A 17,188-nucleotide genomic window follows, 5' to 3' on the forward strand; every position below is an offset into this window, starting at 1 on the left:
CGCTTAACATCCAACCCAAGCAGTATGGCTTTCTCTTGTCCTGTTCCCAACCCCTCCCCCTGGCAACTGCCAAGATTTCCAGCTCACCTGCCGTTGTTTTTCTTCTCAACTCCAACAAAAATGTCTTTGAGCTTCCTTCAGATTCGACTCTTAAATTCTTTTATTAACATGACTGGGAGGGGACCCCAATTTCCCTAGAAACATGTGACGCCCTGGGTAGGGCCCCCCACTTTTTGATAACAGTGTGATGGTGTCTCGTGCTTGTAATCCCAGCACTCTGGAGACCGTGGCAAGAGGATTGACGGGAATTTGAGACAGCCTGGGCTACCTTGTGAGTTTCAGGCCAGACTGGGCTACAAAATAAGACTCTCTCAGGAAGGAAGGAAATGGAGAAAGAAAGAAGAAAAAGAAAATAAGCTTCTCTCAGCCAGAGAAAGGAAGGTATGACAGACTTGACAGACGCACAGCCAATGGTAATTCCCCCAAGGAAAGCTCTCACTGGAATGCAGGGGAGGCAATGTCTACATACCAAGCTCATGCTCATATTTATTCAGTGAATTGAGACTCTCCAACAAAATAAGAGTATGGTGAAGTGCGTGACGGGCTTGGGAAGCAGGGCATAGATGAGGAACAGGGGGGTCTGTCCCCGAGGCAGCCCGATGGGTAATGTAGAGAGCAGAAAGGTCTGGGCAGTCGGAAACCTTCTCCTGCCTGGTAGGTGGGGAGGAGCGGATGACCCAGAGCAGCTTCTACTTTCCTTATGTGACAAGTGGCCTCTATGCATCCCTTTTAGTAAAGCTGATAGGGCTGATATTAGGTGTGATGGGCTAAATGTTTGGATGCATTCTTATCCCATGTCCAAGCCATGCTGTCCTCCTCTTGCCCCCATTCCCACTCAATGCCAACAAAATGCCCTTGGGTGACTGTCATAGCAGTGAGCTAAAGAATCAGAGAGAGAGGGTACAGCTCTAAGTGGGGGGCGAGTTGGGGGGGTGACTCAGCAGTCTTGTTTTAAAGACTGCAGCTTTTCCCTCCCAGGGTGCTGGAATTCCCCAGTGGTTCCCAACGCTCCTTGGAATGCTGGCTTTAGCCCAAAATCCCAAGTCAGATGTGCCAGGTTTGGAACCCACAGGGGAAAGTGTGCATCACCTTTGGCTCGCTGGATTTCATGACAGTGACACATAGAGAGGCCTATAATTAAAGTAGGTCCAAAGTACACAGACGCATGCGCATTGACTTCTTTGGATTCAAGGCAATGCACTAATATTTCACCATGTAAAGTTTTCATAAAACTACAGAAATTGGACACGGTGACACACGCCCATGGTCCCAGAACTTGAGAGTCTCATGACAGAGAGTGGCAAGTTCAGGTCAATCCAGGCTCCGTGCTGAGGTTAAAGGTCATCCTATGATGAAGGAACAAGGCTGTGGGAACTCTATTTTTCAAGCGTTTGTTCATTGGCTTGACTTGGTGGGGTTCTGGTTTTGTTAGTTTTCTTCCTTGAAAGAGGGAACAAAGTCACTGAGCTGTGTTTATTCTTCTGATAGTCTGTAACAAACACTACGATATAAAATTAAGAAACTTAATTACTGAACAAATTCAGTGCATCTGATGTTACATGATAAAGGAATGAGAGAAAAGAAAGGTGTTTACTTAATACATACATACACACACACACACTGTATTATTGACACACGTCATGACAGTCACTGTCCTCTTTTATGACTGATCATGTGAGTGTAACTCACACTTAACAACCACCTTCCTTCACTACCTGTTCAGTATGTTCTTTATTGTCACTTGGTCAAGGTTTTACCGAGGACGATGGCATGCTCCGTTTTATTTGGAGTTTCCCATAGATCTTAAACATGGGGCCTGGTATACTTTAAGGGCCCAACTGCATTCCAGACTATTTCTTACCAAGGCTGGCTTTTTTTTTTTTTTTTTTTTTTGTTCACTTATTTTGTTTTGAGATAGTTTCTCTGTGTAACAGCTCTGGCTGTCTTGGAACTCCCTCTGTAGACCAGGCTGGCCTCGAACTCACAGAGATCCACCTGCCTCTGCCTCCTAAATGCTGGGATTAAAGGCATGCCTTAATACTGCCCAGCTTCTTGGTTGAATTTTTGAGGCAGGATCTCATGTAAGACCCAGGCTGGCCTTGAACTTGCTATTGAATTGTAATCTAGCCCAATAGTTGAGTACAATAATCCCAGCTAAGAGAGCAAATCCATTTTTTAATCTGTTGACTCAGTCATGAGGAGCCTGAAATGGCTGGGTGGCATTCTTCCCTTTTATTTCATCAGAATCAGTGTGTGTTTCCTGGTAGAAACAGCCTTTCCCAGGCAACTAAGCCCTAGGCCAGCCAAGCATATGGCTTGGTAATAGGGAGCAAAGGCTTTTGCTAGTGCAGCAGTGAGCGGCCTCTCCCATTTTTACCCCTCGTACCTGTGAATGAACTCTGGCTATGAGCCATTATTGGGAGCTGATTCTGAACATACGCTGCCCTCTGGAGATGCTTGCCCCAGCCATGCAGTGAATTATCTTTTTTTTTTTTTTTTTTTCCTTTTGGTTTTTCGAGACAGGGTTTCTCTGTGTAGCTTTGCGCCTTTTTCCTGGAACTCATTTGGTAGTCCAGGCTGGCCTCCTGGCTCTGCCTCCCGAGTGCTGGGATTAAAGGCGTGCGTCACCACCGCCCGGCTGTGAATTATCTTATAATGTATGATCTATGTGACTGTCTCCAAATGGCTTCTCCGGCTGGATCTGTGTCACGACCCTGTACCCTTAGCAATTCAGGAGGCCAAGGAAGGAGAAACACATGTCAAGGTCTTTACGGCCTATGGTGAGTTGAAGGTCAACATGGGCAACTCAGTGAGACCCTATCTCAAAATTAAAAAGTTAAAAAAAGAAAAGAAAAGAAAAGAAAAGAAATGCCTGGGATTTGGCTAAGCACTTGCCTAACAAACAGAAGGCCCTAGGTTCAACTCCTGCCCCCATAAATAATGAAAAAGAATTTTTTCATTAAAAATGAAAAATAAAACATTCTATAAATGTTTTCTGGCTGCTTCAAGGTTGGGGGGGCATTTTAGGACCAGGAAATTTTAAACTTTTAAAATGCTTAATGAGCTCATTGCTGTATTTCTTTGAAGTGAGTTTTGGGGTCAGAATTCCTGTGAGGAATATCATGATTGTGGGTAAGGGACTCTAAAAGTCAACACATGGGTATTTGGCTATGAAAGAAACCACCCACACGTTGGGTGCTGATTCCAAACATATGCAGCCCTCTGGAGACCCTTGCCCTGGGGAATTATCATATAACATGATACATACGACTGAGTCCAAATGGATACTCTGGCAGGGTCTGTGGACACAAGCCTGGACTTTAAGAAATTCAGGAGGTCAAGGAGGAGGATTATAATTCTCTCATGGCCAGAAGCAGTGAAACTGTGTCTAGTGTATGGGATGGGAAATATTTGTAGCATTCTGGAAGAAAAATACCATGTTCAGGCATACTGAAAAATCATTTAATAAAATTCAGCAGCCCTCTTCTCAAATTTCATATAGATCAAAAGAAGAAGAATATGTGGCTATTTTTGAAGAATATATATGCCATGCATAATAGAGTGATCCAAATATCCATCGCCAGGTGAATGTATCAAAAAAATGAGATGCAGACATCTGATGCTTTGAAAAGTAAAGAATGCTGAGCAAACATTACACACCTGTGATTCCACCACTCAGAAGATGGAATCAGGAGGATCAGGACTTCAAGACGAGCCTCTGCTACATACAGAACTGGAGATCAGCTTGGGCTACAAGACATCCTGTCCAACAACAAAAAAAATAAATAAGGAAATTCTATTCTATGCTATAACTTGAATGAATGAAGTTTGACTTAAGTATATTATGTTACATGCAATAAACTAGTTACATGGAACAGCAGTACATAATACCACAACACCCAGTGAAATGCAGCCATCTTAGCATACAACTGTATACCACAATGCTTGCACACGGACAAAGTTGCCTAACAATACACTTCTCATGTCTCAGGGCTGAGCAGTGGGTAAACGCTGTGCAAACCTAGTAACCTGAATTTGATTCCTGGAGCCCATGAAAAAAGTGGACGGAGAGATCTGACTCCACAAAGTTGTCCTGTGACTTCTACTCATGCTCTGTGTCATGTGCATGCATACATACAGATGCGCACAGACTAATAATAAACCAGGAATTTTTTGAGACATGATTTCACTATGTAGTCCTGACCGGCCTGGAACTCGATAAAGTAGACCGGTCTGATCTCAAATTCAAAGAGCTCTGCCTCCCTAAAGAATTAAAGATGTGCACTCCCATGCCTGATCCATAAATGAGATTTTTTTAAATTAAAATACTCATTTGTTAGGCAACATATGACTATGCTGTATGATGTCAAACGATACCAAAATAAAACATTCATAGAAAAGTTCACAGAAATGGAAAGAATGGTGGCTGTCAGGATGAAGGGCTGGAGGATTGGGGATTTTTTAACAGGTATAGAGTTTTAGTCCTGCAAGATGGAGTTCTGTACATTAGCTAGGCACAGTGGCACATGCTTGTACTCCCAGCAATCAGGAGGTTGAGTCAGGACGATTGTGAATTCTTGGTCAGTCTGGGCTACATAGTGAAACTGTCTAAAATATAGTTCTGCAGATTGATTGTATAATAACGGGAATATAGTTAATGCCATTACCATTGGAATGTACACTTAAAAGTGGCCAATATGAGACTGAGGTATAGTTCAGTCAGTGTTTGCCTCACAGGCATGAAGCCCTGGGTTTGATGCTCAGCGAATACACTGGAGACGGCGATGCACATCTGTAATATTAGCACTCATGAGGTAGAGACAGCAGGATCAGAAGTTCTAGGTCATTCTTGGCTATATAGCAAGTTGAAGAGTAGCCTCAGCTTCAGAAGACCCTGCTCATAAACAAACAAGAAACCAATGCCCCTGCAAAAGAATAGAAAACCACTAATATATATTTTTCATATTTACCAAAAAAAAAATCAAAGGAATATGAAACGCCATCCTAATTGGTCTTAACAATAAACACCCAGAATCAGATATGGAGGGTGAAAACTGAAAGATCAGAGAAGCAGAACAGCCAGCCACTGAAGAGTTCTTACCTCTATCAGACTGAAGCAAGGACATCCCGTCTCTACCCAGCTCCCTAGTGCTGGGATTAAAGGCATGCACCACCACCACCTGGCTCTGTTTCTCTTTCAGATTGGTTCAATCTTGTGTAGCCCAGAGTGGCCTTGAACTCCTGATCTTCCTGCTTCTTCCTCCCAAGTGCTGGGATTAAAGGTGTGAGCCATCACTGTCTGGCCTCTATGGTTAACTAGTGGCTAGCTCCACCCTCTGATCTCCAGGCAAGCTTTATTTGTCAGAACACAAACAAAATATCATACAACAGAAATAGAAGGATATTTTTCTTGATATGCTAAGGATTGCCATGGCAGAAATTGCACATTGGCATGCTATACAAAGAACAACTAAGCTTTAAAACTAAACAACAACAAACCCTCCGCTTTTCAGATTCTGGTGGCTAGGGTTTAAGACTTGGTTGGGTCTCACCAAACAGCAGTAGTCCCATGGGACTCTGGAAGGAAATCACAAGAGAGAGCAGATGAGAAAACAGCTGTCCCACCAATGCGGACTGTGCAGAAGTAGCATGGTCTTCAGCCAGCTGCTGTTGCTGGAGGGCTTCTCTCCAGGCTCCACCAAGCCCCGCAGACCCACAATCCACGTATAAAATAATCACTCAGACGCTTAGATTACTTACAAACTGTGTGGCCGTGGCAGGCTTCTTGCTAACTGTTCTTATATCTTAAATTAACCCATTTCTATAAATCTATACCTTGCCACGTGGCTGGTAGCTTACCGGTGTCTTTACATGCTGCTTGTCCTCGTGGTGGCTGCAGTGTCTCTCCCTCCTTCTTCCTGTTTCCCCAATTCTCCTCTCTCCTTGTCCTGCCTACACTTCCTGTCTGGTCACTGGCCATCAGTGTTTTATTTATATAGAGTGATATCCACAGCAAGCTGCAGAAACAGTAGTTTATTATTTTGAAAGATTACTCTTTTTGGAGAGAGAGAGAGAGAGAGAGAGTCTTACTATGTAGCCCTGGCTGGTATGGAACTCAGAGATCTACCTGTGTCTGTCTCAGGAGTTCTGGGATTAAAGATGTGCACCACCATGCCTGGCCTTATTTGTGTGTGTGTGTGTGTGTGTCTGTGTGTCTGTGTGTGTGTCTGTGTCTGTGTGTGTGTCTGTGTGTGTAGGTGGCCATGAAGGCCAGAAGAGGAAATTGGATCTTTTGGAGCTGGAGTTACAAGTGGTTATGAACTAGCCAATATGGTCGCTGGGAACAAAGCTCAGGTTCTCTGAGCAGCAGCAACGCTTTTTTTAAATTTATTTTCTAAAAAAAAAAATTATTGCCTGTCTGTGCATCACCTGCAGGTAATGCCCAAGGAGGCCAGAAGAAGGCATTGATTATCTTGGGACTGGACTTACAGATGGTTGTGAGCTGCCATGTGGGTGCTGGGAAAAGAAACTGGGTTCTCTGAAAGATCAGACAGTGCTCTTAAGTGCTGAGCCATCTCTCCAGCCCCCAACAAGTACTCTTAACCAATGAACCATCTTTCCAACCCCTTCAGATGACTTTTTTGATTCAACAGCTCTCCACATCAGTGATGGGCGCATTACAAATCCGGTCAAGGCAGAATGGCTAAAGGGTCCATTCTGGAGTATTTTGGATTCTTGATCTCATTTCCCCTGACTTTATGCAAAGTTTGTTGGCAGCGTCTATGCATTTCTATAAAAATCATTGCAAGGGGTGGTGACAGGAATTCAGAAGAGAAAGGTGCCTCACAAGTCTGGTACCTGAGTTTATCCCTGGAACCCACAGTAAGGTGGGAGGGAAGAAATGATGCCACAAAGTTGTTCTCTGATCACACACACACACACACACATACACACACACACACACACACACTAAATAAATATAAAGAAGACTATTGCATTCCAGAAAATCAGATATTTCATTTTTGAAAAAAAACAAACAAGCAAATATCAAACAAACAAAACCCCCACAGGCTATTTAAACTGGGGATTTAACTCATCGGGTGACATGCTTGTCAAGCATATATGAAGTCCTAGGTACAATCCATACTACTACTAAACAAAACTCCTGCAACAAATAAAAAGACTTAAATAAACTGGCCACATTTAATCCACTTATTTTTTAAAGGAATTTTCCCCCTTTTAATCAGACAATAACTAGGTAGAAATGTAATTTTAAAATCCCATCCCAGTATATACAACATTTTATTAATTTTAAATATGCAGAGAGGTTTTTCTGTCATGAATTCAAAGAAATAATTAGTATTTTCTCTCTAGCAGTCAGTGGAATGAATTCTAAGTCTTCTTGAGATCATATTTAGCTAGCTGTCAGTAAATTTGAATGATAAGGCTGTATAGCCAAATCACATAAGTGCCTTGGTCATAAATAATGACTATACATCTGCATTTTTGAAAGTCAAACTCCCTAACAATATCTGTACATGTGCATGTATGGTTTCGTGATAGCAGGACCCAAAGCATATCATTTATATTTGCTACTCTCAAATTTTCCATGCTTAAAGTTGAAAATAACCATCTCCTGGTGAATTTAAAATGACTTGAAGTAAAATAAAATCAAATCCTATTCCAGGGCCAGAAAGATGTCCCAGTGGGTAAAAAGGCTTGCTTAGAAATTCAAGTGGACTAAAATACTCATGAGCACGATTATCAACAATGGTTGTTGCTCTCCTGATATGCCATGGAATCTGCAAACCATCATTGAAAGACATGAAAGTCAAGTTTATAACCTTGTGGTTGAGCACTTGGCTGAAGAAGGTGCAGAAGAAACACCTTGGAGGTAGTAATGCTCGATTCCCAGAACCATAGGAATAAATAAATAACCTTTACAAATGGAAAGATAGTCTATGTTCAGAAGGCAATCTGTGTGTGGTGACACAAGCCTATTTTGCAGACAAAACAAAACAATCTCTATAAAAGAACATTGTTGGGACACTTTGGTGAAATCTGAACAAAGTCGCAGACGAGTTGATACTCTTTATCAATGTCTGAATTTAAAATGTTTACTCTTTTACGTAAGTAAACTCAATCCTGGTATAACAACTGTAATCCCAGGAAGTGCATGTGAAGGCAGGAAGATCAGAAGTTCAATGTCATCTTTAGCTACAAAGTGATTTTGAGGTAAGCCTGGGCTTCGTGAGATACCCTACCCCTACTACACACACGGAAAATAATACGACAAGAGTCCCGTCTAAGCTGACATAGTGACACACACACACACACACCTTTTCGCTTTAAAGAAAATTGACCTTGCTTTCTTTCATTCGCAGCTCAGAATTGGGTTGTCGTGTTCAATCAAAAATCGTGTTGAGGGTTTGATTAAGTTGCATTGAGTTCTATGCGATCAGTTTGAGGATCTATTACTGTTTGAATCAAATGGAGATTTTTTTGCAGAAAGTTGGACTCTGGTGATGCTGGCAAATATAGCAAGGGCAAAGAACAGGCTTGTATGTTATGACGATCCTGTGATCATTCCATTTAATTCATTATTCATTAATAACGTACCCTGCTTCCTACCACCTTTGCAAACTGGGAGGAAAACGGTGAGAGTCCAGGATGAGTGTTAACCGGCAGGCATTCCGTGCTCTTCTCAATCGGTGTTTTCTCCGGCGTGTTTCCAGAGGACACACTATTTGAAACAATGGAATTGAAGGGAAGAAGGGATGAGATAAAAAAAAAAGGATCAAGTAAAGAATGCAGGTTGGATATGTATGCATCAGAGGGAGACCATACATTTTGTAATGGCTGAACTTAACTCCCGTGAGACAGGAACTTCAAGGACAGGAATCCGGACTGGGGGCTGGAGAGAAGTGATATTTAAGCTGGGGGTGAAGGGGGGTGGAACGCAGATTGGGTGTGAGTTCCTAGAGCACCAGGGGGTCTGAGGTGGGACGGTGCTGCCCGGAGTGAAAGAAAAAAAGTTACAGGTATTCCAAACACTTGGAACAAACAGCACGTGCACGAATCAGTGATGGGTGCGCAGGAGGCAAGAGGGACAGATGCATTTGGAGCGACAACGAGTTGGCGCGATTATGCAAATCGATGAGTCCCAGGTTAAGGACTTCGGACTTTGTCCCGGGACACCGGTGGATACTCTTGAACAGAAACGTGGTCGCTAGCTCCCAGGCGGGCTTCCAAGATGACTGCGGCTGCGGTGGAGGAAACCAGGTGGTCCTGTGTCCCGGCCAGCGGGGCCACCCTTGCACCTGCAGGGGGCGCTGTCAGAGTCGAGCGTCCTCCCCGCCCCCCCCCCCCCCCCCCCCGCCCCTGGTCGCTCCAGGTCCGATGCGCTCGGAACTCGGCTACTCTGCCTGGACGCTCCTGCCTCGGGATGCGACGAGCGAGCCCCGACGCACCCCGGTGCGTCACCTCCGCTCTGGCAGCGAGGCAAACGCCTAGCACCGCGGAGTGGCGCCCGGGGGAGCCTCTGCGCTTGCGCCGCCAGTCGGCCGAGCTCTGCGGGAAAACGCACGCGTTGGAGCCTGGAATTGCTGGCTGCCGCCAGGCGTTTGCTTTTGTCCTAAGAGAGGCGGCAGGCCGTGGACAGTGGCTCGAGAGCTCCGCGACTTCAGCGGCGCTGGCTTTCCCCTCTTGCAATTCCTCTAGGAAGCAGTGGAGCCTCTTGTTCTCTTGTCTTGCAGCCAGAGCTTCACACTGGTGGAAACCTGACCTGGCCACTAAACTCGACAACCCATGTTCCTAGGGCCTGTTCGGTTCTGCACTTAAATCAGATTCCTAGGGGAAGGGAATCCTGGAGCTCAGTTACCAATCCTTTAGGGCTCTCTGGCACCTTGAAGTGAGTAAATGTAGATCTGCTTACACAATCTCAAAGATCATGTTTTTTGGTTTTTTTTTTTTTTCTGCGACAACTTTAAAAAATATATATTTTTTTAGACAGGGGCTCACTATGTAGCTCTGGCTGTCCTGGAACTCACTATGTAGACCAGGCTGGCCTCGAACCCCACAGTGATTCACCAGCTCTGCCTCCTGAGTGCTGGGATTAAAGACTAGCGTCGCTAAGCCCGATAACTCCTTGTATTTATACTGGAAGTTTCTTCTATGCAACCCTGATGCCTTTGGAACAATGCCTCCTGCTGTGCACACATACTAAATCCGGTGGTGCAATAGTGAACTGCATACATAAAGGGACTGATCTTTTGGTATTTACATCCTAGTGAGGGGAGATCACGGAGAAGAGACGACCGAGTAAGTGCTAGAAAGGAGTTACATAGGACACCTGGTAGTTAATTATACTCACCAGAAAAGGCCTCTTGGAGGTAATAATGTTAAAACTAGCCACGTGAACAGCTAAATGCTCCAGACTGGGAAAAGGGTAAAGCCATGGAAGCAGGAGTGTTGTTTTCCGGGACTAGACAAGGCCAAGTGTGACTAGAGTGAGAGGAACTGTGATTGACAGTTGTGAGAAAATGTTGAGTGTTTTAAGTAGGAGTCAGGTGCATAGCTTTGTGCAGAACTTTAAAGTGTATATTCTTTAGTTTTTGAGATTGCATTTCACGTAGCCCGGACTATCCTGGAACTCACTGTGTAGCTGAGATTGGCCTGGTACCTCTGCTTCTACCTCCCTCCCAAGAAATAGTTTTCTATCGAGGGCTGATTTCGGTTCAGTCACTTTGGACCACACAAACCAGTTGTTGAAAATAACTGATACGTTGTTTCTCTGAAACTCCTTTTCCAACTCCTCCCCAGGCTATAGTTCAATGCCTCTCTCTTTAAACATTTTATTTTGTGTGTAGTGTGTCTGCCACTGAACATGTATGGAGGCCCGAAAAACAGCTTTTGGGAGTCAGTTTTTCTCTTTCTACTGTCTGGGTCCCTGAGGCAGAACTCAGGTTCTCAGGCTTGGTGACAAGTGCCCTTTATTGCCAGGGCCATCTCCCCAGCAGATCCGCTCTGCTGACTTATTACAAAGATGGTTGGTTTGTGGATAGACTTCGAAATATCATCTTGAACAGGTCCAAAGGGTGGGGGATTAAACGAAAGATGTAAATCTGTGTGTGTATTACAAAAGGGACGATGTGAAGATTTCATTCAGATTCTAGGAGGTCGTCTAAAGATTAAGAACGGTGGTTTCAAACATCTTTCACCTGTGAGATCTTGTTTATTGTACCCCGAAACAGCAGGACATGATGTCAGTTTGAGCCCAGGCTGGTTCTTCGAACTATCTTCTCATCTATGAAATGAAAACTCTGAGAACTGAAACGACACTTTACCCAGAAAGCGTTCGATGATAAAGCATAATGTGCTACAGAGTTGCACAATGCCACTCTCGTAAGCGTCTGCATCCAAGGGATGGAAGGACAATTCATAGAGACTGCGTCTATAGCATTCCGGGGTCTTCATGTCTCTATTCTGGGTCGTGTACCAGGTGAAAAAACAAAACAAACAAACGAACAATAAAACGGTCTTTCAGAAGCTAATTATGCAGCTGAAGCCATAAAAGATACAAAGCAGGGTGGACTAAGCCCATAAATAAATGCCGTGGGCTTGAGTAGACGTATGATCAATACATACTCCACGTCTACGTTTTCCTGTTATGGAAACAAGGCGATCTCTCCTCTCACCCCGGCAAACACTGAGCAGTAGTTTTTGTGAGAAGGAACCTATTTTTTGTTTTTTTTTTGTTTTTGTGCAATCTGTTTAGTAGACAGTGCATGCTCAGGGCACTCCTTATCTTCACGTTGGGAACAAAGTACACACACCCCCTTTTTCTGAGACCCAGGGCCCAGGATCTCCCGGAGCGGACGGGCTGCTCCCGGGCTGCCGGACCACACAAAGGGGGCGCTTTGCCTGCTCGCTACGCCCCCACGCCCAGGCCCTCGGGTCCGGGGTTCGCCTGCAGGGTCCCTCGGCCCCGCCCCTGCAGTGCCCTCCCAGCCTCTTCTTGCGCGCGCCCCTCCTCATCCGCGGCGAGCCGGAAAACCCGGAGCGGCCCGGCGGCGCATGCTCAGTCGCGGGCAGGTTCAGTTGGCTTAGTAGGAAGCTCCAGCGCTTACACCGGCGGCGGCGGCGGCGGCGGCGGTGGCGGCAGCGGCGGCGGAGCGGTCGGGTTCCCCAGCAGCGACCTCGGGCCCTTCCCGCCCCCGGCCGACCCCGGGTCCCGGCTCCGCCCCGCTCCGAGCCTCGCGCTCGACTTCCCCGCAGGCAGGCGGACGGGCGCCACCGGCCCGAGCGGGTCCCTCCACGCGCCGTCCGTCTCTCGGCGGCCCAGGCCGTGCGCCCGGGGGAAGCGCAGCCCGGGTTGCGGGCGGCGGCGGAGGGCGGCCCGGGGCGGAGAAGCGCGCGGCGGCGGCAGCGACAGCGGGGGGTGGGGGGGGAGAACCTGCCCCGGGGCGGTGGTGCGGGATGCCGCCGCCGCCACCGTCGGGCTGCGGTGGTTCTCGGCGGGCGGCGCGCGTGTCCGGTGGGTGTCCGGCCGCGGGCCTCGCCCCCCAGCCGCCTCGCCAGCGCTAGCCGGGCCGCGCGGAGCCCCGAGGGGGGCCGGGCTGTGCGCGGGCTGCGGCCCTGCTCCGCGCCGCGGCCGCCGCCCCTCCGCCCGCCCCGAGGCGCCCCGCGGGCACCATGCAGGCGCAGCAGCTGCCCTACGAGTTCTTCAGCGAGGAGAACGCGCCCAAGTGGCGGGGGCTGCTGGTGCCGGCGCTGAAAAAGGTAGGGGCGCCCGAACCCGCTTTCCCGGCCGCGGTCCGCGCGCGGGGCTGGGCGGGCGAGGGCGGGGAGGCGGGGCGCGCGCACCGCCGTCTTTCTCCCCGGTCGCGGGGCTCCGGGGGGGAACGGCACGGGAGGCGAGGTGCCCCCCGCGCCCGGCTGCTCCAGCTGTTGACACTCGCCCGGGGTGCGTGGGAAGGCCGCACACAGTCGGGGAGGGTTGGCCCGGATCATCCGAGCGCGGAGGCGACGGTTGGCGGAGCCTCGGTTTACCGTGGAGGTCAAAGAAGGCCACACTGCCTACCTTCTGGGTCTTACCGAGCTGCGGTCAACCTCCCCGTTTTAGGAGTCCAGGGCGCTCTGACTGGCTCGAGGGTGCCCTGGCCACAGTGCTTGCCTAAGTAATTGCGAGGTGGCCTGCCAGCCAGAACATGGCCTGCTTGGCTTTGCTCACCCTCGGTCATAACTCTCTGTTCCTTGACACTCCCCCACCCCCATTACAAGGGTGATGCACATGCCACTGTGTTCAGATGGGTTCTTCTGGGGAGTCTGAGACTCTCCGAACCCCGGTTCGGTTTGGCGTTTTGCATTTTTTTTTTTTTTTTTTTTTTTTTTTTTTTTTTAGACTTCGTGTGTTACTTTGAGTTTGTCAGAGCTTAAAGTAGATTATTTGGAAATGTTGCTACATTTTCAAAGCTCCTAAAGCAACATTGTGAACCGTCGATGGTTTGGTTCGAGCATTTTGAATTTTTAAGCCTTCGTATGTTACTTTTTTAGTTTGCTAGTGGTTAAAGTTCTTGGGAAATGTTGCTACATTTTAAGGGCTTCCAAAGCAACACTGTGACTTTGTAAACACTGTACTAAGACAGACATCTGAAACAGGGTGTTTGAATGGATTTAAAGCAACCAGATTGTTTTTGCTCTCATTTGCCTTACCTGTAAAAATTGCTTTACTCTTTCAATAGTTTTAATCTCGATTTCTTCTTGCTCAAATATTTTTCATGCTATGTTGCTAAAGTACAGTTTTGTTTCTATTGAGAATTGAGAGTGTTTGCTGTACCATTATGTGGAGCCTTTCTATTTTACCAGAGAGTTTTGAAAGGTGTTTCATAGTCCTCAAAGGCCAGCAACTTTTAGCTTCTCTGCCCTATTCACCCTTCCTCTCTTGGTATCTTATGATGGAAACTGCTTTGTTGGAAGACTTTGCTTTTATTTTTTAGATTTCGGTTACTGGTTTTTAATCCTCAAATGTCTCGCTGCTTGCAAACCTCCGTGGTGTTTTCTAAGGAAATCAAAGAGACCGCTTTGTCCTGCATACTTTGTTCACATGGGCTTTACCTGCAGACTTGACTGCTTGGCTTGTAGAAGGGAGAATTATGCCTCGTGATGCTAGAAGCTTGGTGTCTTGACAAGATGAGACAGAAAAGTTGATTTATATGTATAAAAGCCCTCACAGGACATTACCATTTGGGGTGTTTGGCTTAAAAGCAAGTAGCTCCTATTCTAAGGAGACCTCCAAAATAACACTTGAGAGTCCTTTGAAGTGGTGGAAGAAGCATTATAGACATTGGAAGACCTCTCTAACCTGCCACATGGGTGGCCCTTGCTGAAATGTATTCACAGACGCATTTTGTTTGGCTGGCATGGTGTTTTTTGTTTTTCAATTTATGTGATTAGTCGCCAGTATCTTAAAATAAGAAATATTGCATATGGTCTGAATTCCTATTTTTCTTGAGTTATAGACAGTCTTGCCATACATTTTCACACAATGGTAAATCGCTAGAGTTGTAAATGGCTGCCTTCTTTAGAAAGGCTTGTGTTTCCAGTTTGCTACAGCATTGCTCATGTTCTGTAGCCTCGCAGTTGGTTGGTTTTCCACTTGCAGCAGAGATAACCCTGCAGAAGTGATGTGTTTCCATTTGCTCTCTAAGATGTAATGCTCTCCCCTCATTTAAATTCTCACCTACAATGCTCTTAAGACCCCTAAGACAAGGTTGGACATATTTCTCATAATCTGAATATGCTGTTGTAGCTTAAAATTATTGAATTATCATCTGTGTTCTGGGCATTTCATGTAGATGTGTCCTTGGACATTTTGTGTGGGTGTGTCCTTATCTTGAACTCTTTCTTCAGACTTTAAACTACTTGTATAATGCCTAACTTGGCCTTTTCTTACCACAGGCTTTTTGGACCGGCTGTTCCTTTTATCTGGTCTAATGCTACGCTACCTCAGAGATTTTCTCAAACCCTCAGGGCTGAGTTGGATAGCCCTCCATTGTTTCCTCCTCACATCCTATCCTAACTCAGCAGTGAATGTGAAGTTCCAGTTTACTTGTCCATGTTCTCACTCCCCAACTAGAGTCTAGGAATGTTGTCTTACCCTATTGGACTTCCTATATACGGGCTGTGCCTGACACCTGTTAGGACTCATTTTGAACAAGTGCCTTTGTGTGTTACTTTGAGTTTGTCAGAGGTTAAAGTAGATTATTTGGAAATGTTGCTACATTTTCAAAGCTCCTAAAGCAACATTGTGACTTAGTAAATCTTCAAACTGTCTTCCCTCTTTTGGTTTGGCGGTTTGAATTTTTAGCCTTTGTATGTTACTTTTTGTTTGCCGGTGGTTAGAGTTATTTGGAAATGTTGCCAAGTGCGTAAAGGGATACTCAAAATAAAACCGCCCCCCCCCACCAGTTTTTAACTTCATGGTTAATGGCTTTAGAATTTTATTTGTTTGGCTCAAAACTCTGAAGTCATCTCTGCCTCCTCTCTGTGTACTATTGTCCACCTCCAGGCAAAAGCCTTCTGTTTATCAACCTCTAACATGCTTTTGTAATCTATTCTCCTAACTGCTTGGCGTTTCCTCTCCCGGATTACTGTGATAGCCTCCCAACTGAGTCCCTTGCCCCAGCCCACTTGCCTTTACATATTTCAGAAGTTATAATATACTTTTGAAAGTGTTAAACATTTGTTCAGAATTGTCGATATCCTTTGAGTTAAAATGTAGTTTTTGGCATGGAATTTATAAGATGGCTCTGCCTTGATCTTCCTATTTGATTTCTTATAAAAAAATCTTTCTAGATAGGACTGCTACTTTTCCTGAGTGTATTTATTAGGCCCCACGTTATCTTTCCTACATTTGTCACATCCTACCAATACATGATGCTTGTCTCAGAACAAGTATTTGCCTTTGGCACTAAGGATAAATTACATAATTAAAAAAAGACAAAGTGGAAGGTGGTAGCGGGTATGTCTGGAAAAAGAACTCATTTTTGTTTTTTAGACAGTCTTATCCTGTAGCCCAGACTAGTCTTGAACCTGCAGCTTAGCTGCCCTGGTTCATTTGGGGTCATAAATATGGGCTAGCACTTGTGGCCAATGAGGGGTTTTAAGTAGGAAGTAAGACTTGATTTGAATTTTAGAAACTTCACTTTGGTCAAGGGAAGGGAAGAATGAGACTTAGGTAAGGGAGAGAAGCTGAAGCCTGGTTTACTAAGTTCATCTAAGAGGAGATGCACATTTGGATTAGGATGGATGCTATATGAACACTATTGGAAAGGCAGACCTGTCAGGACTCAGCACCTCACTAATGATTGCAGGAATATTAGGAGATGGGAAGAATCTTTTTGGGTCGCTTGTAGATAGTCACTAGACTTTGGCGTGGAGAGGGGGAGTGGCATGATGAAAAGATTTGGATCATGTTGGTTTTAAAGGCCTTTGAATTGTCCAGGCAGATTTCTCCGGTTGGCAGCTTGGTTTTGATACCTGACCAGCAGATCTGGAAGTCTGAGATAGTAACCTAGATGAGGTCGGTGTCTACAGAAAGACTTATGTATGAGTCAGGTTTGGTAGTAGTAGATGACAAGCCTGTCATCCCAGCTACTCAGGAGATGAATGCAGGAAAATGAAACATTCAAGGCCAGCCTGGACAACTTCTGCAAGAACTCGTCTCAAAATAAAAAGTAATAAAAGGACTGGGGCTGTAGCTCAGTGGTAGAGTAGTGGAGGGCAAACCTAGTGTGTATGGGTTCAGTCTCCATCACTGACAAATCTCCGTAGGGATATTTGTAGTAGGTCTGTTCAGCTCCAAACAACAATCTCGATGTCCATTTGTCTATCTGTAATCAACAAGGAAATGAATGAACAAATTGTATATAGCCGCATAATGGAATCAAAGGGAATGTGGGTTACTGATATACATGGCAATGTGGCCAGCCCATTTAATAACCGACAAAGCTAAACTAAAACTGCATGTTCTGCATTACTGTACTTTGATAAAATTCTAGGAAATACAAACTAATGGCGAGCATTGGTTATTATAAAGACAGACTTTTAGGTTAGGTGTGCTGACAGA

General features: G+C 45.7%; 1 protein-coding gene across 1 annotated transcript in view; it reads left to right on the forward strand.

The window, feature by feature from the left end:
* Positions 1-12,699: 12,699 nt before the first annotated feature.
* Positions 12,700-17,188, forward strand: part of Sos1 (SOS Ras/Rac guanine nucleotide exchange factor 1) — a 92,634-nt gene continuing 88,145 nt past the window's right edge. Inside the window, exon 1 of the mRNA XM_028855215.2 lies at positions 12,700-12,840. Within this exon, the coding sequence (XP_028711048.1) occupies positions 12,754-12,840 (87 nt within the window). The 5' untranslated portion in view covers positions 12,700-12,753. The remainder of the gene's footprint in view (positions 12,841-17,188) is intronic.

This window comes from Peromyscus leucopus, chromosome 22, assembly GCF_004664715.2.
Source record: "Peromyscus leucopus breed LL Stock chromosome 22, UCI_PerLeu_2.1, whole genome shotgun sequence".
NCBI lineage: Eukaryota > Metazoa > Chordata > Mammalia > Rodentia > Cricetidae > Peromyscus > Peromyscus leucopus.